Raw genomic sequence first — 26,431 nt, forward strand, 5'->3', positions numbered from 1 at the left:
TGCTTTATATTATTTATGGTTGCATGAAAATATGGGCCACTATAATATGTTTATGAGATCATTAGCTCACTATCAATTCTTTAAATGTTTAGCGATTGTTCATGCAACCAGGTATAAATATTTTAAACTTTTGATTCACATTATTTTGTTTCTTATAATTTTGTAACCAGTTTAATATGAGTTTTAATAAGCCTATAGGCCATATTTCCCAATTAATACAAATCAATAAAAAAAAAAAAATGGGGGTAAATGAGTGTCGATCTGCTGTACAGTAAATTACTAGTGGGTCTCTGCAATGGATGGATAGCGGGTACTGTAAAATAATACAACTGGACCACTGCGTGCTGCAGGTTCTTTCCTTCTGTAAAATTTGATAAAAATTTCTTACGAATTTTTGACACAAAGCCGACAAATCATGTAATTTATCCAAATTTGACATAAAATAGCTATAAAAAAAAACTGTTCATTTACTTTTTACATGTACACTATTTTTTAGGTTTTTTGATAGATTAACCTATTTAAGAAGAACCTTATTTTAAGTTTTCAATCCTTAGCTATAAAAGTTGTATATTTAATACATTTTTAACTACAAAATCATTTTTTAATTTTCAATTTGATAAATGTCAAAATTCTAACTTTAAATGCTTATAAAAAAAATGTGTGCCTATTAATTTTTAATATTTTTTAACTGTTATTGTAACAATATAATATTAGGTGCTTATTATATTAAGAAGGCTCCTTATTAATATAAGGAGCCTTGAATTAAATGTTCAAGCTTTTTGACCCAACGAGTAAAATTTAATTGACATCAATAGAAAAAAAACTGAAAATGCCCGTTTACCGCTCAAGACAAGTCAAAATATTTTGAAAATGTTATTGTGTACCTGTATAAAATGATAGTATAAACATTCAGTGGAAATTGCATGTATCTGCAGTTACTTGTTGCAGATAAAAACTAAAAACCACCTAAAACCAAAATCAATATTGTCGAAAACCGATTTTGAGTAAGAATTACCATTTTTCTTTAACGTTTGTTTTGTTTTACCCTGCGCTTTTGAGAAATATTGAGAATCTAAAATTTTGACCTCCCGGATGCACCAATCAGATTCACAAAAATTTAAAAATTTAAAACAAAAACACACATTTTTGTAAAATTAATACAATCATCGCTCCACACAGAATCTAAAATTCTCAGAAATGTTTAGTTCTACTCACAAATTTCAAATTATTACCTATTTATTTTTATTAATTTTAATGATAGTTGAACTTTTTTAGGTTGGAGTACAACATGTGGTAGTATTCATTAATAAGTGTGACATAACAGAAAATGATGTTATTGAACTTGTTGAACTAGAAATACGAGAACTATTAACAGATTTTGGTTTTAAAGGACATGAGGTTCCGTGCATTTTTGGATCAGCACTTCTTGCTTTAAAAGGTGACACATCAGAACTTGGAGAACAATCTATAAGAAAGTTAATGGATGTAATTGACAATAACATACCAACTCCAAAACGAGACTTTACTTCTCCATTTTTATTGCCCATTGACAATTGTTTACTAGTACCTGGCCGAGGGGCTGTTATTATAGGCACATTAAAGAGAGGAACGGTATGCAAAAATGATAAAGTCGAGTTATTAGGATTTGATGAAAAAAAAGTGACCAGTATTGGGGATATCCAAGTGTTCAATAAATCAGTGACAAGTGCCAAAGCTGGTGAAAATGTTGGTATATTGTTAAGAGGCCTAAAGCCTAAATTTGTTCGTAAGGGTATGATTCTGTGCCCAATTAATACTTTAACACTGAATAATCATTATAAAGCAACAATTTATTTTCTTTCACGTTCTGAGGGAGGACGGTCGAAACCAATCACATCAAATTATCAACAGCAACTATTCAGTCATACATGGAACATTGTTTGCAGGTAATTTACTTGTTCGTATACTTGTATATTTGTATTAAGTTACATTATTTTCTCCTAGAATTGATCTGGATTCTGCAGTATCTATGGTAATGCCTGGAGAACATGCTGAAGTTATAATAACTTTATTGAATAAAATGATTATGGATATTGGACAACCATTTACTGTACGAGAAAATGGAAGAACAGTAGCTACTGGTATTATTAGTGAAATCTTATCAAATGTTAATGTGTCTAAAAATAATTTAAGTAAGGTGAAGATAGAAAGTTAATAAAAATGATAAAAAATGTAGTGTATCTATTTGTATGTTGTGTAATTAATGTTTTCCTATAACATAGGTATAGGTTGATAAATGATAATATCTGAATTATACTTATACATATAATATATGAATTTATGTATAGGTGTGTATATCATATAAATGATACAAACCATAGTCTAACATAAATCACAATGGCACAATATTTAAAATGAAACCAAATATAAATTAAAATCAAACTATCAACATTATTTTATACAATAGTTAAGTTATATTTTTATTAAATAATTATTAAAATTGTATTTTACAAAGATGGTAAAAAAAACTTTATTGCCAATCAATATAACAAATTCTCTATAAATCATTTTTTAAAGTTAGATATAAATTAAAGATACAATATATAATTTTAGATTGTTCATACAATAAAAATATTATATGCTAGTATAATAGTATTTAGACTACATGTCGTATACAGAGTGTAACAGTTCCGTTTACTAGCCTCTTCATCAAATTCCATGCTTCGGTACGCGACATTCCAGTCACATCTATATCGTTCACTGAAACCAATTCATCTCCAGCTAATATTTGTCCACACTGCTCTGCACATCCACCTAGACAAATAATCAACTATTCAATGTTATTGACGGAATGAAGTTAATAAAGTTACTGACCTGTGAATATCTTTTTCACTGTTAAAGGTTGGTCACCAGTTGGTGAATTCTTTCCACCTTCTAAGCTAAAGCCTAAACCAGAACCGTCTTTTGATAATACTATTTTAGTTAATGGTCCAAATACTCTATTTGCAATGACTTCTGTAAATTAAAAAAAAAAAAACATTAAGGATATCTTTAATAAATAATAATTATTATCGTTTAAGAGGCTGTATATTATCATGTTACAATTTCTTTGCAAAAGTTTTACCATAGAAATCATGTATAATCAATACTACTAATAATTATTGATAAATGCTAATTTATAATCAACGATACTACCAGGTACATAAATATTATTTGTATTGTTTTGATTATTCTAAAGTCAATGAAAACTAAAAGTTAATTAATTATAATTTATAATTTAAGTGTACATCAATTTGGGAATGTATAGAAATTGATTGCTTATACTTCATACTAAATACTGATTATGCCAGTATTATAATGAAATAATAGGTAGGTACGTACTATGTATTAAAATTAAATGAATATTTATTTATTAATTCTTCAAATGTGATTGTAGGAAAACAATGCAACATCCGAAACGATGGCACAAAAGTTTATAGTGTTGTACTAACTTCTATGTCAATAACATTATCGATCACTCAATGGATGGCAGACTTATGGGTGATGTAAGTAACCGGGTATCTTGACGTTATAGGTATAGACTATAGACACATTGATTTACGAACTGACAAAATTAGAAAGAGCGGGATTCCTATACTATAGTCAACCAACAAGGCAGATTGTCGTTTTGCGTCATTTCTTTTTTGTTATCTATTAAACATAACTTTATAGAGACATTTTTTGAAGTATGGAGGCATGGGCTACATTTGCTGTGTAGAGAACCAAATTGTTTTAATTCGGAAGAAAATAAATCTGATGGTTTGACGTTAGAACAATTATTTGCTCGCAAGACATTTTAGTATTTTACTCGACTAAGCACCCTCGTTTATTACCTACCATTTTTGGTCGAAGTCAATAGATCAGCAGATTGATGTAACCCAACGGATTCATTGATCATGTCCGACTTGCACCTAGATATTACCAATACTACTTCAGACCTAGGTGCCTAAAAAAAAATATAAATACAATTAATTAATGTCTGTAGATGTGTAATTGGTTCAATCTTACTTTTAGTATTGCCAATGATTCTCGATGCGTGATTCCTTTCATACTTTTGCCGTTTATTGATAATATGCGGTCGCCTTTTCGTATGCGGCCGTCTTTATCCGCCGGACTTCCAGTCAATACTTTATACACCTGCAAAAATAAATTCATCGGTATAGTCGAACTCATAAGCACAACAATTATATTTCGTATTATCCGCGGATAACACTTATTAAACCTTGCCGCTTGTCGCTGGAGTATAATTATATGTGTGTCACCGGCTTATAGGTATGTACCTAAACCTAATTAAATTAATAAATGATCACAAATCCTCACGATAAGCAATATCCACCAAGATGTGACTGATGTTCAACATCTTATTCTCATACCTTTATGAGCTGCCCGGTGCGTTATCCCCTAGAAACTAGTGTCATCTATCCTAAAGCGATTTATGCACGTATGCAGAGCCGTGCCGTGGGGGGGGGGGGGCTAGGGAGTAAACGCCTCGGGCGCATGGTTTAAAGGGGCTTCAAATTTTTTTTTTATAATATTTTAATCTTTACATAAATAAAATATATGAGAAAGATTATGTTTTACAATTATTTTGAACAATTACAAATTTTTTCTGAACAAAATATTTCCGACTATGTTCGAGTAATAACAATTATTAGTCAACCGCAACGTTTTATTCTTGTATTATTTGGCTTTATAATATCATCATAGAAACCAAATTTGCTCTTGAGCTTTTTTAAAGGATTTAAGGTAAGAAATATAATATATTTTTATCACCTACATAGTATAAGAATAGCAGTAGTTAATGGCAGTATATTTTTGATTTATAGAATGGCCCCCAAAAAATTATCGGGTGCATAAAATAGAAAAAAAGAGAATAATGAATTAGGAAATAAATTGTTAGCCACTCAATGGGAAAAATGGATAAATAAATCAAATCAAGAAAATTCTTCATCTAATTTGACTATTAATTGTAATGAAGTTATAGAGGAAATTGTGTATAATGAATCGTTAGAAAATTCCGATGAATCGATTTCTGAGGATAAAACATTAAAAGAACTGAAATATTTGATGCTATTAATGTAGAAATTGAAAAAAATACTAAAAATGAATCTCAAGTTACCCAAGAAATATTCGAAATTGATTTTAATGATCCTTTTTCTTGGCCACCAATTACTGATAAAATTCGTACATTATTGATAAATCATGGTCCCGAAACGGCTAAAAACTCTGATTTTTTTTTAATGAAAAATATCGATTTTGAAGACGTCATTGAAGATTTTGCTTCAATAAAGTCCAGGAAAATTAAGTTTTAAACTTAGTACCTGTATAATACGTATATGATAAGTTCTTATGATAGGTTTGTAAATATAATGTGTATATATATAGTTATTTAATTTGTGATTTGTATTAATTTTTAATTATTTAATACGGTATAAATTAATAAATTATACCTAACTATATTTTGTTTAATAATTACTATTACAATCAGCTTTAGTTTTTTTTTCAAATCAATGTTAAAAATACGTTGTAAAAAAAAAAATTAAATGAAATAGAAACGAAATTCATTATGATTTATGATTAATGATAAATAAAATAGGGGGCGAATATTTTTTTTATTTTGCCCTGGGCGCCAAATCTTAACGGCACGGCTCTGCTCGTATAGATAGTCAATTTATGTGACACATACATTGACTATAATGCATACATAAAACTAGTTCCCCCATTGTCATAACAGTGATGTGTCTATATTACCTATACGGCCATAATACATAATACGCACTCGCGGGCGCGAAAAATGAAAAACAGTTCAGAGAAAACTCAGCCTACTCCCAAAATAAATAAATATATGGTAACCACAATAATGAAGACTGCAAAGGCAAACGATAGGTTCCGTAATGGTACCTATATAAGTACTAAGTACTGACCGTTATTTCTTTCGTTTCATAGTCGGCACCACCGGCCAATGTGATGCCTACGCTACTGGTGGCCATGTCCCGGTGTAAGATGACGACGGTCACTTCGACCGAGTGCGGTGGAATCGTGGCAGCCGTAGAGGTACCGTAACAACCACTGTTGTTCTCTTCCAGCGTTTGATTGGCCTCGTCGATGAGCTGTTGGAGTTCTTGTTGCGAAATCAGACTGGTAGACGACGCCAGCGAACTGATGCTACCGAACGGTTCAGCGTTGACTGCGTATTGCATGGACGAATCGTCACTTGTTGTCGACTCCACGGATGACATCCGGTTGTGCGTGTACCTATTGACGATCGCGGTTCCGGTTGCGAACGTCAGCCCGGACTTGGCGGATTTCAATGCTGGCCCGTCCGAATGTTGCTGGTGATTATGCTGGTGGTAGTGTTGGAGGTTCGGCGAGTATTCGGTCTTGCATGCGTAGTTGTTGGCCGGGGATGACGGTGACACTGGCTGGGGTTCCGGTTTGCCGCTGCTGATCCTGGCTGAGCAGAGGACGTTCTTCCGGTTGATGGCCTCCACGCTTTCGGCTTTCAGTACACGTTTTCCGATATCACACGCAGGTGGGCCACCGTAGTTGACTGTCGCGTTTGTGGTAGGAGGCGGTGGTGACGACGATGGTAGTGGCGGCGGCTGCTGCTGTGACTGAGGTGGTGGTGACGAAGCTGGCGAATACTGTTGGAGTGACGTGCTCGAGCGACTAGAACTGAGGGCCGAGTCTTCGTCGCTATCCGCTTTGAACGAGCCTTTATTAGACGACTTAACAGAAGATAGTGGTCGTTCGTCATGTATGTGCCTTAGCTCCTCTCGGCTTGAGTTCAACGATGATGATGTAGACGAAGAAGACGATGACGACGACGGTGAACTAGACGCAGACGACGGACGCCGCTGATCCGTCACGGGTGCGGGCGTGAGGACGGGGACGACCACGAATGACTGCCGCAACACCGGGTTAGCACGCCTGGTCACCGTACCCATCACCGGTTCGTTAACGTATGACTTAGTGGGTGGACACAACACCGCGGAGTCGGTATCATCATCGTTTTCCGACAGCGGAATTTTGATCACCAGCGGCAAGTCGGGAATCGCGGCCGGGTGCAGATGCAACTCGTCAGCGCCACCACCATTTGTGCTGTCCCCGTCAACGCCGATAAAACCACTTCCGGACCCTGGCACCACTTTTTCCGGTATCACCAGTCCTCTGAGCTTGGACATGCTCCGCCGGCGCTGTTCGATGAGAGCGTTCAGCGACGACCGTCCCATTTCCGCGTACGCGTTCATCGTGTTGAAGTACTTGCTATACGGCTGTTCGACGAGACTTTGCGACCGCCGGTGGTCGGCAGCCTGCAGCACTGGTGTACCCCACGGTGGTCGCGCCATGGCTAGATACTGTTGCTGTTTTTGTTGTTGTTGTTGTTGATGTTGTTGTTGTTGATGTCGTTGCTCTTGTTGTTGCGGTGGTGGTTTGCGTGGCAGAGTGCTGTAGACTACAGCCTTTGGTGATGTTGCCGGTGACGAATCTGTAGACGCCGTCGAGTAAGCTGACGACGACGACGACGATAACAAATCTTTTTTCTCGCCGCCCGTCGCCGTAACCGTGGCCTGCGAAAACATCGCTATTTTATCACGTACGCTTCGGTTGCACACCTCGTCCGTTCTGCCGGAATTGGGTCTTCTCAGTGTCATCGTCGTAACAAAGTTTCTCGAACCTTCTGAGTCCGTCCTGCCACATGACTCTACGGCCGCTGAATGCGACGACTTCATTGTCGTCGGTTCGCCTCCACCACTGGATGGAAGGTCTGGTGCGGAGCACGATGTCAGGTCCGGAGTCGCGTCACACTCTGTAAACACAAAAGGAAAAATGTGTAAATTCGGGGCTTGTTATTGTTATATAGTGGTCGAAATGTCTTAAAATAAATGAAGGGATGCCTTATCTCCGTATTCCGTTCACTTCGACCACTATTATTATTATAATGATGAACGTATATTCATTTCAACTTTTAGTCCATTTCTACTTCTAATATAGTCCTATAGTTAGCGCCGTTATTTGAAACACAAACGGATCAAAAATAAGATTTAATATTTTTATCCTTGCTTATTGTATAATATGATAAGCATAGTATTTGATAAGGGTGTGCATTAACCAGTTAAAAATTGAAGCTGGATAAGTTAAAACATTTTTTTTAAGTTAGTTAATATTATAATTAAGTTATTAAATTAACTAGTTAAAGAATCAATTGTAATAACTTAGCTTTTTCAGTCATAAATAATACGTTTAGTTAAAATCACGTTTGTATATGGGTATATAATCCATAACTATACGGACTGTAATAATTTAAACTAATTTATTATTTGTTTAATAACTGGATATATACTATACAACGATTTTAAAACTAATAATCCTTATTGATTTAATCATTTATAGTTAACATAGACGTGTAAATACCTAAAAATTACAGCCATTGTGCAATAAGAAAATGAATAGGTATTTTAGTATTTTACCAAAATATTGACTTTCTAGAATAATTGAAAGCTTCTCTATCACAATAATAATATGTGTGATCAAGATGGTAATTTATTAAAAAATAATTGATTTATTTTTAACTGAGTTAAGTTAATATTTTTCCCCATCTTAACTTAAAACTTTTAAAGTTGAAATATTGTTTGTTAAATATTAACTTATGGCCTAATGTTTTTGACGTTGACTTTAAACTTAAATAACTCAAGTTAATTACCTATTTACATTCACTTGCCCACCTAAAGTTTATTTGACGTTAGATATTTATATTAAGTATTAACACTGATATAACTAGATTACACATCAAACATTTACTCCATTTAAATGTAGGTATATTTTCATATGAACATAAATGATAAATCAAAACTATATAAATGTATACATAGGTATATCTATATAGATAAAATTATCATTACTCTTCCTGCTTTTGTACTAGTATCTAGTCTTAAAATGCATTAAACTAGAAGCACCACTAACACTCGTGTGTGTATTATTCGAACCAATAGACGTTTACAATTTATAATAGTTTTAAAATCGTTAGCCCAATACAGAACAGAGTTGTGCCCAAAAATATTATTTTTATAGCAACAATAAATTAATAATAAATGTTTTTTTTTTTTATAAAACTGTCAAGATGATTTTCCTCTGCCCACGATGCGCGACGATGACTCTTCATTTATTATAATTTATAATATAAAAATATGACTAAATAATAATATGGTCTAGTGTTTTTACTTTTTACTTACATGTAGGTGCGTAACGAGTGTACATTATATTATTATTATATATGAAACTATGTAAGTACTATACAAAACTACGACGAAAATCTCGCGCACAAAATATGTTACAGTATGTGTTGGGTACTTCACTGGCAGACCATCCCCTCTTCCCACCCACGCGGGTGTACTTGCACGCCCACATTCATTAGAGCTATGTGTAATAATGGAATATAACTTTACTATATTATAATGAAATTCTTGGAAAGAAGATACTCGACACAAATGTCTTAAGTCGTTTGTATGAATGTTCGTTGTCAAAACGAGATAAAATAATATACTTATACCGGATGTATTATGTTTATGTACATATTATATAGGTAGTATCTATAAACGCGAATCGTCTTTCGTTAATTATCCAAACAGCTTCAACAAAATATTTATAAATGACGGTCGAATTGCAAACGAAAAGTTTCAGAATGTTGTTTTAATTTTTTTTTTTTTTTACAGTTGTAGACTAAAAAAAATTGTTTGTAGGTATACTGCACACTTTTTTTTATGTACCTACCAATAGAGCAATAATTAAACCTTAAACTTTTAGTATGTAAAAGGCAGAGTAAGTTATACACGGTTTATGGACAATTTAAACGCATTTAATATATTATTTTGTACACTCGTAACCCGTAATAGAAACATATTTTTTTTAATTCACACTGCCTATATACGGTTACACACCAAGAAAGTTTTACCGCACATATTATAGTTATATATAAATTACCAGACACAAAATCAATCTTTAAATATTGTTGGTATATAAAATAAAAATAAATACACACAAGGAAATAAATAACAATATGAATACACAATATACACCATACGTTTATTATACTTATACCCACATATATAATGTAAAACTATCAATAGTATAAATTAATATAAATAACTACCTACCTATATATATTTGTATAAGTAGAAAATATTGTTTTTTTCATACATCTCAGAATATAGTGAAAAAATAATGAGACTAACCATCTCGGCATGGAAGCCGTAGGCAATTATTTTTCTACGTTACACTCGACAAATTTAAAAACTGGAATATAATAATATAAATATATATAATATATATGATTGTCGTGCAAAAAGTGATCAAGTGTAATATTTTTATAATATTGTTTTTAAAGCTTAAATTTTATACAACATCATAATACGTTTGTATTTATAGTTATTAGCCCTATAGGATTATCCGACTATAGGTGTGGGACGTGGGTACTTATTTTAATTAGTATTCGGTATGTACTGGCAGTATCAGGGACGGATCCAGGGGGAGGCCTAGGGGCTCAGGCCTCCCTTAGACATATTTTTTTATAAATATAAATATTATATATTAATAACAAATAAACAAAATTTAAACTTCTTTTCACATTGTCGCTTTATATATTAAATAATCAATAATTTATTTATCACATTGATTACATATACATTATAGTACATTACATAAAAATGTTTTCATAATAGTAGATAGTACTATTATGACAACATTTTTAAATTGAGAATAAAGTATAATATTTTATAAGAATTGTATATGTGTTGTAAAAAATTGTTGCCCCCCCCCCCCCCCACCGATCTTTGCCCTGGATCCGTGCCTCGGCAGTATAGCCAGGATAGGTATGAAAAACTACGATTTTATATTTTTATTATAATAGCTAATGTTATACTATAATAGATCGCGTACCTATGGATTTTTAAAAAAATCCTTTAATCATTGTATTTGATTCCACATATTATTTACTAAGAATAAATAGCATGCTAATATAATATAGTGACATCACCATCTGCAGTTTTCAAAAATTACAATTTATGATACGGTTCTTAATTATTGTTATACTATATAGTCATCAACCACCAGTCAGCTGTATATTTATGGGTACATCATTTATGGGTATATATTAAAATCTATAAACATTATAATGAGTAGCGTAAGGAAATTTCGTAAAACAGTAAATTCTCACGCGATTTTCGATTTTTCTATAAGGTCGTCTGTAAATGGCCATAGTATATTAATATTGTATTTGACTAGCTATCGAAGCCCAAATAAGGTATATGTGTACAATAACAATGTTTTATAAATATATTTTTTTTATGGGCGTATTAGAGTATTTAAAAAACAAAAATAATGTTTTGTTCAATTATTGGTACTTATATTTATTTCAACAACTGTTGGTGCGATTATGTCAGTTTCGTGATGTATTTTTTTAAAATCAATAATATTGTATACTGGCATTAGGCAATAATCACTGAATAGTTTCAATTTGTTAAAACATTTCCTCTCTTATATTTATTTACAAATAGATATAAATAGATAAAAACATTTTCAAATCATCTATAGATATAATATTAAGTAGGTAGGTACTATATTCATTTATTGAACATCGAATATTTACGCGCTTTAGCGCCAAAACGTGGAAATTATAATATGAAGTTTTAGATTTTTATAGAATGTATCGGTATAAAAAAATAGCCATTAAACCAGCATATATTATAGAATTAATAATACTCATTAAAATTAAGCTGGTACCTATTCATTAAATCAGATACATATAATATAATAATAATAACAAAACGCCTCGGGTAGAGATTCTTCGACTCAGATTTGCCGTGTTCAGTGAGATCACCTTGCAGCAGTTATTCCGTCCATGGCATAGGTGTAGATATAATATTGTAAAAATATAATACGTATTAAATATTAATATACCCATCATCTGCATTGAGGCTATATGATCACATAAATAATTTTTTGTTTTCGCAAATTCGATTATTGTTATCTAATATCTATACAATATTATTATTATTCAATTATTGTAATACAGTAAATTATTTTTGAAACGAATTACTGCCCGCAGATTTTTTTTTTTTGACGGAAATATAACGCGCAGGTAGTAGGTACTATATGTTGTTTTTCACGCAGTGCATCTTAAATATAATATATTCATCGCTTAAGTTATGTAGTATAGGGCGCTGGAATGAACGAAGAGGACACGTTTCATTGTCACCACGGTAAATAATGGCCAACAATTACGCCCACGTCGCGATTTAAAGTCAAAAGAAAAAACGATACTATATGTATTATATTATTATTCTCGAGTAATAATAACACTGCGCGGTAAGCGGCAATAGTGACCTTCACAATTACATTTGTATATATACGTATAGATAATATGTGCGTGGAGAAAAGAAAAAAAACGTCACTTATCTATTGTGAAGATGTGTGCGGCAATTGTATATATAAATCGCAGCGGTACATCTCGTGGCGGTTGCCGCCGATGGACCGAGGTATCCGTAATTATTTTCCGACTAAACGTGAACCAGATTCTTGCAAACCTGATTTATAACGTGTATTTTTTAATATAAAAATGTTAGTGGACAGGAGAGAGAAACAAGAAATGAGTAGAAAAAAAATGATAAGGAATAAAAGTAGTACTCTTGTGTACAGTAAAGCCAGTAGGTATATAGATGGTAGGTTGTCGGTAGGTAGGTGTATATTATGTAGTATTATAGGTGGTAGGTATACGAGAATAATATAGAGGTAGGTATCTAGTACCTACCTACCTCATCGTGCAAAACCATTCCTCCGGCGAATGCGTTTCATATTATATAGGTACCCATTAAACCCATTATAATACGCATGCTTGTGTATGTGATCTAATTAATGATCGAATAATAAGAAAAAATATTGTGTGACCTGTGGAAATTTACTTCAATATTAAAGTATTATTATTTATTATTAAGTACATAGTCTATATTATATATTTAGGTATATTATAATATTAATAGTAGCTGACTCGCGCGAGAGTAAGTATAGTAAAGTTTTTACTGTTTATTAATTTAGTATTGACAAATTTTAGATATTTTCGATATTATTGCAATGTGTACATTAAAATACTTATCATTTGGGTGAATAAATTCACTGTATAATTCACGTTTTGTAATCGTCAGGTCTAGGCGTCTAGCCATACCAATCTTTATATAGTATTTTAGTCATACCTACGTCCAACATGATGCTATTTTAATAATTTATGTTTATATTGTATTGATATGTTTTGACACCGACCAGTGATTGCACACGTCGTTTGTTTTGCATTAGTCATTAATCATTATTATATTATTATGTATACCAGGCGAACATCATCACGTAATAATATAAAAGCGCCGGATTATCTAATACCTTTTATAATTGATATAATACCTAATAATTAATAAACAATAAAAACACGATCAAAATTGCTACTACTGCAGTCGCCAGTAGGACTTAATTAGGTACTTGATTATAATTGTATTTAATACAGAAATTTTAGGCAGCGATAATGATGAATGCCTGAAAATTATTTAAAAATTATGTTGTTACTTATTATTTATTACTTACTGAGAAACACTTTGTCCACTACCATGAGGATAAAAATGAATAATACAATAAGAAAATAATATCATTATGATACGAAATTACAGTACAAAAATAGCCAACCCTTCAGACCCAAAATAACTAAAAAATAGTCAAATATTAAATATTTTTTCGTTGTGATTGAAAATAATTTAGGATGTTTGAGTACCTAGTTATTTTTGTTGGTTTATAGATAAATAAACAGGTACCTAATCAATAACAATACCTATGTAAATTATATTTTTATATTATAAAACCATTAAAAAATAAATACAATTTAATACTTAAAACTTAAAACTTAGTAGGTACCAAGTACTTAATAATAGTCATTAATACGTTTTGCAACAAGTGTATGTATATCTTAAAGGGATCAAACAAATTTTTCAGAACGATTATTATTCTGAAAATGCGCACACACCATAGTTAGTTATCTCATCTGCAGACGGGTATTTATAATTGTTTTTTTAAAATATAAAACATTTCGAATAAAAACTCATTGTTTTTCAAATATGTCTCCCACCCCCATCCCAATTCGATCAGTCCTAGATACGTGTAGTAGGTATATTATAATATTTATATAAAAAAGTAATAAAAAAGCCACAACACCCACCGGACAGGTTATACGAATACACACAATATAGTTGGCGCATTGCACTTGCGTTTATAACGGTAATAATTTAAAAGTACCTAATGAATAATGATGTTTTCGGACAGAATATTAAATATTTTGTACACTCGTCTCGCACATGATATAAATCAAATGAAAATAATTGTAAACGTTTTGGGGAGAAAGAGTGAGAGAAGGAGAGAGATTCTCAACGAAAAGTCATAGTATATACGTTTCAATATATTATAATAATGGCGTACATCGCCACGAGAACTCTTGCAAAACGATTAATCACAATATATTATAGCAATATAACATAATAGGTATATAATAATATTATTATAATATGTAGGTAGGTCGTAGGTACCTCAGACCTCAGTACCTGTGTACTATTATACGCCAAACTACTTAAAACTTAATACTACAATGTCGATGACTTATTATATTATTAATGATAATGGAATTACTGAACATACAAGAGCACGATAATCATAATAAAATAGCATAATGTATATTATATTATATAGATACATAGCCGATCTTCAGGAACCTCGAAAGTAGAAGGGAATTTTATAGCTTAGGTAATATTGTGCACAATAACGACGCATTTTTCCACTATATACCTAGCTAGGTACGAAAATATATAATACATAATATTATGTTCGTTCATATATATGTCGTTTGGAAAGGTGTCGGGCACGAGTGCAGTGCATTTATATTTTGTACTACCTATATATGTATATATTATATATTTATAATTTATATATAATATATAAACTGTGCTGTACACCAAATATGGTTACAGTTTGCCGATTGTAAATATCGTTATTACTATTATTATTGCCGCCGACATTTGAATTTATTGTCAGCCCATTACAGACAGTGACTAGTCGACAGAGTTTTACAATGTTGCCAACCACGGGTATCTTATAATATTACCTATGTTTGTTAAAACAATTTTTTTTAAAAACGGGGAACTCACCATGCTGTATACCTGGTAGATTTTGAATGTACCTCGTTATGTACCCTACGTATAACGGTGAATAGTTCCAAGTTTCTAAGGTTAGTATTTTTTTGAATTAGAATAAAGCCGCAATAACTAAAATTGTTATGAGAAAAAGGTTAGGTATAATATATCTCACTTAAACAACCAATTTGGAATTATGTCAACTTTGGACGTTTATAAAAAAAAATTGTGACTGTATTTTCTTTATATTTTAAATTGCTTTAAGAACGATTTTGATGCAAATTTGACGAGGAACTTCGTATTAAATGTTCAAATTGTTTGATCGTAGACGATACACTGCGTTGTAGATCAAATAACTTTCCTCTCTCTGCTCAGAAAATAAAATAGAACACGCGTTATAATAGGTATATACTTTAATACGTATTATCGATTATCGACTAAGTAATAAGTATACCAAACAGTTTGGCAAATTTTTCATAATATTTGGATTCCGAATCACCGATTTCTATATGTAAAAGCCGAAATTATTTTTTATTCGTTATTTTAATATATAGCCATTAAATATTAGCTACTATAGGTTAGTGAAACTAACTACGAACATTGCGCGAATATTATAGGTGTTAGTATAAGTTTATGATATATTAGTGTATTTTACATACATTTTATAATGATTATCGTTGAAGGCATAATATGTAGATTCGGAAAATGGAAATACGCGATTTATATGCTTGCATACCTTTATGGAAAACAATAATACGGTATATACAGACTGAACATTGATCACTATATGGAACAATATAATACTATATGTATATATTATATTGGTACAATAGGTACTTACCTTTATTGTTGTACCATCACACACTATGTATCGTAAACATTTATAATATTAGGTATATCGTCGTCAGGGATAGTCCAACCCTTAAAATAGGAGTGAGGTGGTGAATATAATATATTATTGTGTGACATTTTTCTACTTGGATAATATATATTGTTGTAGCCTGTTAATTTTAACCAATTACGGTTAAAATTGTACGAAGAACAGGACTGAGGAGCTATACCTATGTCCTATACTCCTATATACACTACATTATTATTGCATATAGACACGCATTATAATATATTAATATGTCTTTATTCACTGCAGTCTGAACTTAGCAGCATACAATTTTACTATATAGGTACTTGAAGAAATACATCGAATGTTCCGGATAATCTTATACGCCAAATGGCAAATACTTCATACTTGCCCGTATCCAGAAAACCAGGATTAGCAATAAGTGCACTAACGTTTTTTTAAAATTTTATTCTGTTATATAATATATTGTTTAAAAAAAACAACAACAATAAAACTTGTTTTAAAGTTTTTTTCAATCTATTAAAGGCCAGCGGTATACCTATTTATAATTTTTCATCAAAATAGTTATTTAATTTTTTATGCATATATTTGCATTTACTTAAAATCTAGAAACCTTTTTTCAGAAGTTTCATATATTCCCTACCGTCTCACCGTTGCTCAGGCGGTGGGTGCCCACGCTAAAAAATTGTTCGTATCAGCTATATATTCACATAATTATACTAAATTTGAATAATAATAATATCTATAAAATATTATAATTCAAATACTGAAAATATTGAGATAAAACCAATTTATAAGCGAGCATATAATATTTAAACTAAAATAACTACAAAAATTATAACAATATGAAAATCTTAACTGCAATATAATTTGCTTTCCGGGTTCGGTTTCGCTGACAGAACTACATATCGTCTCGGTATTTTCCGGGAAACACGTCACGTGAATTTATAATAATATCATATTATATTTTTTTTCTCGACTATATATACGGTCGGGCGCACCCGTTCCGCCGATCCACTGCAGAGTTTGTCGCGCTCGGCCGACGACACGCCGTGGCCGGTAATCTGAACCGCCGCGATGCATCTGCACCACGTCCGGTACACGATAATAATATTACCTACTATTTACCCGAAGAGTGAAACCGATTTTGCAGGCGTTCAAATCTCTTCAGATATAGTACAACACAAACAGAAAATAAAATATTATACCTACAGGTAATATAGGTATATTAGATAATATGACGAGGTATACCTACTATAATCTACACGTATATTTTTGTACTAAAACGTTATGAAACATGATTATGGATAATTATTTCTTATTTCTAAGAACTAGTTAGAGAGAAGCCTCATATTATTATACAATTTTATTGTAATTAAAATTATTTATTAGTAATTACTTTGCACAAAATAAAATAAATAAAATACCTATTAGATTTTTTCGTCTTAATAATCTTAAATTCCCAATTAACATAGTATAATTCGTGTTGATACTTAAAGAACCGAATTACTAATTTCCATTGTATATATTGGTATATTCAAATAATTATGTAAGTTTTAAAGTTTAGGCCCAAGCTCTATTATAGGTATTTAATATTATATTATGGACTAATTGTTAAGTATGTTGTACCTATGTTTAAAAATAATGTGACATCTTTAAAATAATAAAATATTAAATCTATGTATCAACTTAATTTATGCATGTATCTATTAGCCATAATATTATCCTTAAGACACAGAGTTAAATAAATCATTCGAATTTAGGTTTAGATACATTGAAATTCTAAACAAATTTATACGGATAATAATTTTATTTATAAGAAAGAGATAGGATAGAGAAAAGATGATTCTCCTTTGAAAAAAAAACAAGTTGGTTATCACCCTAGGACACTTTTTAAATGGCGAAAAATCGAACTATTCTCAAAGGTATTTGAAAATTTGACTCTTATAATAATATATATATATATACTATTATATGGTATATATAGTGGTAGTATATAGTATATATTATTTTAAAAGTTCTAAAAATTAATAAATGATCCCCCATACTTATCTAATCATACTCTCCACACAGACATGAAATTAAAAAAGGTGGGTAAGTGGATGTCGTTCTGCTGTACAGTAGGTTACAAGTGGGTCACTGTATAATGGATAGTATTAAATTTGAATTCAATGATATAATATCACTGTATAGGAAAAACGATTCCGAGATGAGACGGTTTGTCAGTCTGGGTATTAGACATACCTATTATAGGTATACTTATCTATAGTATTAAAAAAAAATTTATCAATAATAGGTATCAATAATAAATTCCAAATTAATCATATCACAATATCCATTAGGTAACGCGTTATATACATCAACAATAAACCGTGGTACTATCATAGATATATAATAGTATACTTTAGAAGTTACAAGTAGGTACCCACAAATAATATTTTACAATCACAACAAAATAACTAAAATAGTTATTCCAGGTTTTTTAATATGTAATTTCATCCAAATTCGAACTTAAAATGACTATAAAAATAAGCTGTGATTATGTATTTCTTAGAATTTTTTGTAACAGAATTAAATATTTACGTGGAATCTTGTTTTAAATTTTCAATCCTTAGATATAAAAGTTGAATATTTTATAAATTTTTAACTACAAAATAATTATTCAATTTTAAATTTGATAAATTTTGTCAAAATTTCAACTTCAAATGCTTATAAAAAATAATTGTGCCTAAGGATTTTTAATATTTTTCATCTGCCTTTGAAACAATATACTTGGAGCCTACTATTACATTTTCAAGCTTTTTTAATCAACAAATAAAATTTTATTGATATTTTTAGAAAAAAAACTAAAAAAAAATGAAAACTGACAATGTCCGTAAAGAGCTCAAAATATTTTGAAAATGTTATGGTGTATAGAAAATGCTAATATAAACATTCAGTAAAATTTCATGTATCTACGGTAATTTTTTTTAAAGTTACACCAAAAACCAAATTCAATTTTGTGAAAAATCGATTTTGCGTAAAAATTCCCGTTTTTCCTTAATTTTTCTTTTGTTTTTTACGGCGCTTTTGAAAATTACTGGGAAATTTTGACCTCCCCAATGCACCAACGATATTCACTTTCCAATCGAACAAGATACTGAAGTTGAAAATCGAAGCATTATTTCGATTACTTGTGTCTGTACACAGACACAAAAAAAAATGAAAAAATAAAAAAAAACACACATCATTGTAAAATCAATACATTCATCGTTCCACTCAGAATCTAAAACAATCAATGAAGAAGCCAAACACTTTTATAAAACATTTCACAACCGTCTTTCCTCCCACTCAAATCCTTTAATTAAAAACCTTTCCTCCCTCACAATCCCTGACAGCCCTCCTAGACGCTTAAAACGTAAATGGTGCAGAGGCCTTTTGCATATTTTAATCTAGAAGAAGGAAGAAGAAGAAAAAAAAATAAAGCATATCTAAATAAATTCTTATTTTACAACTGAAAAATCAATATTAAAATGTCATCTTTGGGTGGCTTCTTTACTAACTTTATTATTATTTTTTGTGTATACTGTTATCTGTATCTTATCATATGTACTTATTATGTCATGCGATATAGATTGTATATTTCGAATTATAATTTAAAAAAAAAAAAGTTATAAAAATTAGAATTTGATGGAAATGACTAAATGAGCATGCTTGATGAATCACTGTGTAGGTATATATTATAATTTATAGCATATTATAGAGTATTTAATGTTGTGTATAGGTATTTCGATGGACACGTATATATACTGTATAAAAATTAGAAAAACAGACTCCAATTGTTTTTCCTGTGTCGTCCGGTCAGTGGATAGGTACGTACAACGCGGAGTCGGTTCAGTCAGATATATTCATAAAATATAATGTACGAGTAAATTGTAAGTATATACATTTGTATACTCTATACATAGGTAGGTCACTAGAAACTCACGAATTTTCGAGCTCTCTCGCGTGTAATATCGTATAATATTATACTCGCGTATATTTATGCCGACCCCGGCAACACGTCATTATATAATTACGTTCCCAGCGCGATAATAACAAGTCGGAAAATCGTATTTTTACAGAATATTGTTGTTAACGGTTTAGATGTTAGGTATACTAATGTATATACATATTATATAGGTATGGCGGGTCCCCGTGTGCATTATTAGGACACGTTGAATGTTATTATAATGAACCATACATGTCTGTGTGTATTCCAATTATAAAATCGCGAATATCTACATATATTATATTATTATAGGTAGATTGTAGGTACCTACATACAATGAAGAAATATGTTCGCGTCGTTTGCAAAATGCAATTTTGTTTTTGCAACGAACAAAGCGTTGTTGGTGTCGTAATTCGATAGAAAATTCGTCGTGACAAATAGAAAATTTCAGCTCATCGTATAAAATATAATACCTTTGATTATAAATACCTACAATGTATATAGGTGTATACAAATAACCGCAATTATAAACGCATGCAGACATACTAGGTCAGGATTAGGTTAGTCTTATAGTAGAATACTTAAAAACGCTTTTAATGTTAGCCTATAACCACAGTAATATATAATATATAGTTGGCGTTATTTACGCTAATATTACGAACACGTTTGCCGGTTTGCCCGATGTTTCCCAATACGCACATATTATATTTACAATAGGTATTCTGGTATTCGTGTACTGCAGTGTAAATCTAACATCTATATTATACTACAGTAGGTAGGCACATAATATTATGTAATATATCCAAGTGTAAACAGAGTGTATATGTCTGCGGTAGATAGGTAACAATAATAATATGACTAATGGTTGAACACTTTATATTATCGTTTTGGTTTTGTCTATGCAATTATATAATATTCTTGTAATATCATAAATGTAGTATGGGTATCCTATATATGTTCTATAGATGTACCTACCTATTAGATACGCGTATGCTATATACGTAATTATACGGCAACGAACGAAATATAATACGCTGTTGACAAATAAAAAAAAAAAAATTACCCGTCAAAATAAAAACAACTTCAAAACGCTTATTTATTTTTTGCCTAGTAATATTGTTGCCATTTACCATTTTTAGCAACTACACATTTTTTCAACGTGTTATTACATAAAATGAACAGAGAATTCAGAGCATATTTCACATGTTAACTAATATGTAATATATATGAAAATAATTTTTTTTTATTAATTAACCCGCGGAAACTTAGACCATTGGGTGATTTTTAAATGTGTGATAGGGTACTGTAGGCTTAAACGCGTTTACACAGTTAGGCAGATTTTTTAGTGGGCACTCGTAGTTATCTGTCATGTCCGGGTGAGGGATGGCGGCACTTCTCTCCAGACAAAGTGACTTGCCCGAAGAAAAATGCCACCCGCGGCCGAAGTTTTGAACCAACATCGGTGTACGTCAGAACCGATGCCTTAGTCCGCTCGGCCACTCCGTCCCCCATTAACATTATTATCGGACAAGTAATCAGCCATATGCCCATAAATTTATAAATATTGTACAGTATGTTACAGACGGTTGTAGGCTCTCCCGATTTTAATGACCTGTAAACTCTCCCGAAGGTAAACTATCCCGGGTCTACTCCAGTGACCGGTACTACCTGATGGAAAATATGTAATCTCTCCCGGGTCTACTTCAGTACCTACTACTAAATTTCATTTAAAAAAAAAATAAATTGTACAATAATAAAAATCAATGCCTTTAGCGGCTGTGAGCTTTAATATTATAAAATAATTATTATACTAAACATTTAAATTTAACTTTTATGATAGTACGAACATCCACATTAAAAAAAACTTAAGGTTTGTTCTACTTATTTTATTTTGTTTATTGTAACTTTGAATTTTTATGTAGACTTCAGTTTAAAAATCAGTTAGGACATTAATAAATATGAATATAAATTGATGATTAATAGAGGTCTAGAGAAATAGCCAATTCATAGTGTCCAGCATAAATATTACACTCTTATACTTTGTATACAAATATGTTTATCTTAATAAAATAAAGGCATAATTCTGGTTTAGCAACCTATAGGGTTTATATTTGGGTTATAATATATTAGTATAACAAAAAAACAATTAAGAGTGTTGTGCGAATGCATAAAAAGGCGGAATTCGAAAACTGCCTTTGTATATAAGTTCAAAATGAAGTCCGGCTATAAAATGTTGATTGCACAATCGTTCCTAACTCGTTGTAGTACATAAGTTTCAAAAAAAATTATCAATATTCTTAAAAGGCGCAGTAAACTAGAGTGATGCGTGAATGCGTAAAAATGACAAAATAGTGCACTTCATTAGGCCATAACTTCGAAACTATTATTCTTAAATAGTTAATATGAGTTCCAAAAAAAAAAAAAATAAAAAAAATTGGATGGGGTGGTAAAGTGCACTTGTTCCAATACGCTTTACGAAAAAAATGTAGTTTTTAAAGTTTTTCATCAATAACTTAAAAACGAAGTTTGTCCGGGCTTTTTTTTTACATTCTTACAAAGCACCCTAAAACACACATTTTGAAAAAAAAAGTTTTAAAAATTGAAAAATTGCTAAAACAGAATCGTTTCAAAAATAAATACTTATTAAACATAATGTTTTTCTAGTACCTATATAAATATAATTGAGTAGGTAATGTTCCAGAACAAAAAATTTAAATCGTGAATACTTATTAGACGTTTCAAATATAAATTAAGAATAATAAAAACAAAATAATTTGTTGGTATTATAGCACATTGCACCTATATACATAACACTATTTAAATAAAAAACCTACAATATTTATTGTATTATATAGGTGGTCATGTTCTATTGTCAAAATAATACCAGACTTTCGCTTATTTCGTACGTGTTGCAGCATGTAATCAAAATATGACATTATTTGCGTCATTATTAATGAATATTTATATGAACCGTAGACGTCTCGTTGAAATCTGTCCGTTATCCCCAAAACATACATAGGTAATATATTGTTATTTTTATTATTAATAATTATTATTATTTTGTTCATCTGACGATGGTTAAACGTAAAAAGTTCAACCAATGACTTACATATTATGCCTATACGCACCTATTGAGTGATGTCGAGTCAAACATACTCTAACTAATTACTAATAATGTATTTAAACGGCAATATTGTTTTCACGTTATTATTTTATATTTTTCAATTATTTTTCCCCCATTAAATACTATATTCATTTTACATAGAATGCGTGTGTACAAAGTTTGTAATAACTACTTTATAGGGTAAACTAATGAAACATTAAATAACAAAATGTTTCCAATTCAAAATATAATTTAAATAATATTTGGTTAACCTTTTACTAGTCACTCTGTATATAATCACTTATAATATAATATCTATTCCAGGTTCCAGGTCTGTACCCATATAAATTATACTATAATAATATTAACTTCAAACCATACACTGCATTATAATGGTTAGTTATGTACAATGTACATATATAACTTACATTCTTTTACATCATAATAAAGTCTTTCTTAATTTCTTAAATTAATTAGTACCTATATAATAATATTATACAACTTAACTTCCGTCAACGGTCGACTATATAAATAGCTGCAGTAATATTTTGAACCCTTCGGTGGCTGTTTCACGGGACATACCTATTTTATAACTATAACTATAATATTTTACATATACATACATATAAGAATCTTTCAATGAACATGACATCACAGATGCACTGGATGATTTTGAAAATCAATCAATAGTTTTAGAAATTATGAGAGTTCTTCGATAAAAGTATCACCTGGTATTATATAACTTATACAAACTACAGTGACCTATAACTCAGTCAGTATAGGCATAGCCACGGTGGTATTCATTCGATTATATATAGACGATATAAACATATAACGTAGGTATAAACAAAAGCAGCGCGCGCGTTTACTTTTAAGAAGATAAAAAAAAATGTGGAAAAATAACGTTTGATATTATTATTATTAATATGATATAATATAATATAATAATACTCAGATTGCTGCTGCAACCGTTGCTTATTGGATATGGAAAAAAAAAATCAACAAAGTTCCTTTCCCGTGACCGGATACCGCATACCTTTCCGGACCACGAATTCCCATCACCGTCGTAACTTATCGCACGTGGCGGGGGGAGACGCACGCGCATGCGCGAGTTCTCGTATCGGTACGGCCCCCCCTCGATTCCGACCGTCTGAATATATGCACCGTCGCCGCCATCGGTGCAGATCGCCCGAAGGTCACTTGCCTCGAGGAAAAAATGCGTTTTCATCTCGACCGTGACTATCTCTCTCTCTCCCTCACTCTCCCTCACTCTTTCTCTTCTTTCTATATCACTCTCTCACTCTCTCTCCAACTCTCAGCACACGATATAATTCAATAATAATAATAGGTATATGTAGAGACGAAGAAAACGGAAGACTGAGAAAGAAATAGCGATTTATTTATTTTTACTGGATATCGTTTAATATATCGTAAACAATATATAATAATAATCGTACAATAATATCTACGCGGTATCGATGGTATACGAGAAAATCGATAATGTTCGCGAAACGCACATTTTGTGTTAGGTACTATATATAATAGATATTAAATAATTGCAATCGAATACCTTACGTCCGTACTCCGTACTATATCAAAATATTTTAATAATATATAGATTATAGATACATTATGTACAGCTGCAGATAATCAATAATCAGTAATCACAGACCGAGATGGATATACATAATGCATATACGCTAAAACACCGATTTACTGTATTTATTTATAATATTTAGCATGATTAGGGCAACATTTAATTGAGACCACGGATATAGTCTTACTGAAAATAGGCCGAAACTGTGTCTAGCAAATTTTTCTCCAAAAAGCTTTATTTTATGCTATAGCAGTGCTGTATTTACGGGGAGGAGGGTCCATGGGGTACTCTCTCCCCATTGCCACCAAAATACCTATCTAAACATCTAATATATATATATTAATTTATTCTGTTGTGGAGCCCCCACTTAAATGTACTTGGAGAATTAGCTGGACCCCCTCCTTGACTGCGTTATAGTAATTATATAAGATATCTGATATAGGTAACTATAAGTTATAACTTACCTATAACCTATACTACTTATTATATTATATCTACATATTACGCATAGGTATATTATATAGGTTTCAAATGGAAAAGAAAACATTGTATAGTTTTAAGACTGACATTTTTCGATGAGAAATTACCACAGAATTTCAGAAGGTTAACTCTAATATTTTCTAAATCTATTCGAAGCGATTTACAATTGCCGAATTGCGTATATTATTAAAACAATACTCGTGAATCGCTGCGGTGATTTCATTAAAATATGTATTTTGATACATTATATAGTGTATTATGATCTTATTAGATATCCATTTATGTCCTTACGCGTTTAGCCACCATCGCGATCGAAAGAAACTATGACTATATTGAGTAGTGACTACCTAATAAATATTTTTAATTTTCTTTATTTACGAAAGTTAGTTTTTACTTATATATTATCCCGACTCTGCAGCAAATGTATATCAGTACTGTTTGTAATATATTATATTTTAATACTAGTGTTCTGTATTTACAATATGAGTGGTCGGCGATCGCGAATCGCGATGCCACTGTTTCATTACAATATTGAATATCGGTATCTAAAAAATACGCATGACAATAATAAATTATGCCACAGATCTATACATTTGGTGTCAACATTTCGTTAATAGGTCTATGACTCATGAGTTATATCAAAAGCCAGAAGCACATAATAATATTATTTTATCGAAGGTTTGTGTATAGGCGATAGGTGGGGTAGTGCGTGGTACGCATGGTCGACTATAGAATATATATAAGTATAAATATTATTGTATCGACTTGCAGTTACTGCGATAACAAAGAATTGCACTGCACAGCTGCTGTGAACGGACGTCGGTAAACGACTTAGACGCGCTCACGTATCTCTATATATAATACTATTATATACGTATGCTACGTAGCCGCGGCTGCCCGATCGCGGAATGTGGCTCTGGTCTAGCTTCGCGGACGGCGACTGCAGCACCAGTGCCGCGCCGTTGCACGCCTTTCTTGGTGCACCGTCGGCTTATATAGTAGCTATAGTTAGGTAATCGGTATATTATGGATTTAGGACAATATTGGTCCCCTCGAAAATATAGGCCATAATATTATATTATGCGGACATTTGGCTTCCGTAATATTCGTATTAGGTAATAATTTTATCATTTACTACTGAAGTATGAAGAATGTAAATATCGGTATATTTCAAAACAGTTCACAAAAAATA

The 26,431-nt window shown here is 31.3% G+C and overlaps 2 protein-coding genes across 2 annotated transcripts in view; one reads left to right on the plus strand and one right to left on the minus strand.

The window, feature by feature from the left end:
- Nucleotides 1-2,229, plus strand: part of LOC100160055 (elongation factor Tu) — a 3,392-nt gene extending 1,163 nt beyond the window's left edge. The window contains exons 4-5 of the mRNA XM_016808078.2: nucleotides 1,276-1,925; nucleotides 1,984-2,229. Coding sequence (XP_016663567.1) covers nucleotides 1,276-1,925; nucleotides 1,984-2,194 — 861 coding nt within the window. The 3' untranslated portion in view covers nucleotides 2,195-2,229. The remainder of the gene's footprint in view (nucleotides 1-1,275; nucleotides 1,926-1,983) is intronic.
- Nucleotides 2,230-2,433: 204 nt separating this feature from the next.
- LOC100166850 overlaps nucleotides 2,434-26,431 on the minus strand; it is a 58,422-nt gene continuing 34,424 nt past the window's right edge. Inside the window, exons 4-8 of the mRNA XM_008189352.2 lie at nucleotides 5,943-7,828; nucleotides 4,027-4,155; nucleotides 3,856-3,964; nucleotides 2,854-2,994; nucleotides 2,434-2,793 (exon numbers count right to left, since the gene is read on the minus strand). Of these exons, the coding sequence (XP_008187574.1) occupies nucleotides 2,636-2,793; nucleotides 2,854-2,994; nucleotides 3,856-3,964; nucleotides 4,027-4,155; nucleotides 5,943-7,828 (2,423 nt within the window). The 3' untranslated portion in view covers nucleotides 2,434-2,635. The remainder of the gene's footprint in view (nucleotides 2,794-2,853; nucleotides 2,995-3,855; nucleotides 3,965-4,026; nucleotides 4,156-5,942; nucleotides 7,829-26,431) is intronic.

Source organism: Acyrthosiphon pisum, chromosome A2 (genome assembly GCF_005508785.2).
Source record: "Acyrthosiphon pisum isolate AL4f chromosome A2, pea_aphid_22Mar2018_4r6ur, whole genome shotgun sequence".
Lineage (NCBI taxonomy): Eukaryota > Metazoa > Arthropoda > Insecta > Hemiptera > Aphididae > Acyrthosiphon > Acyrthosiphon pisum.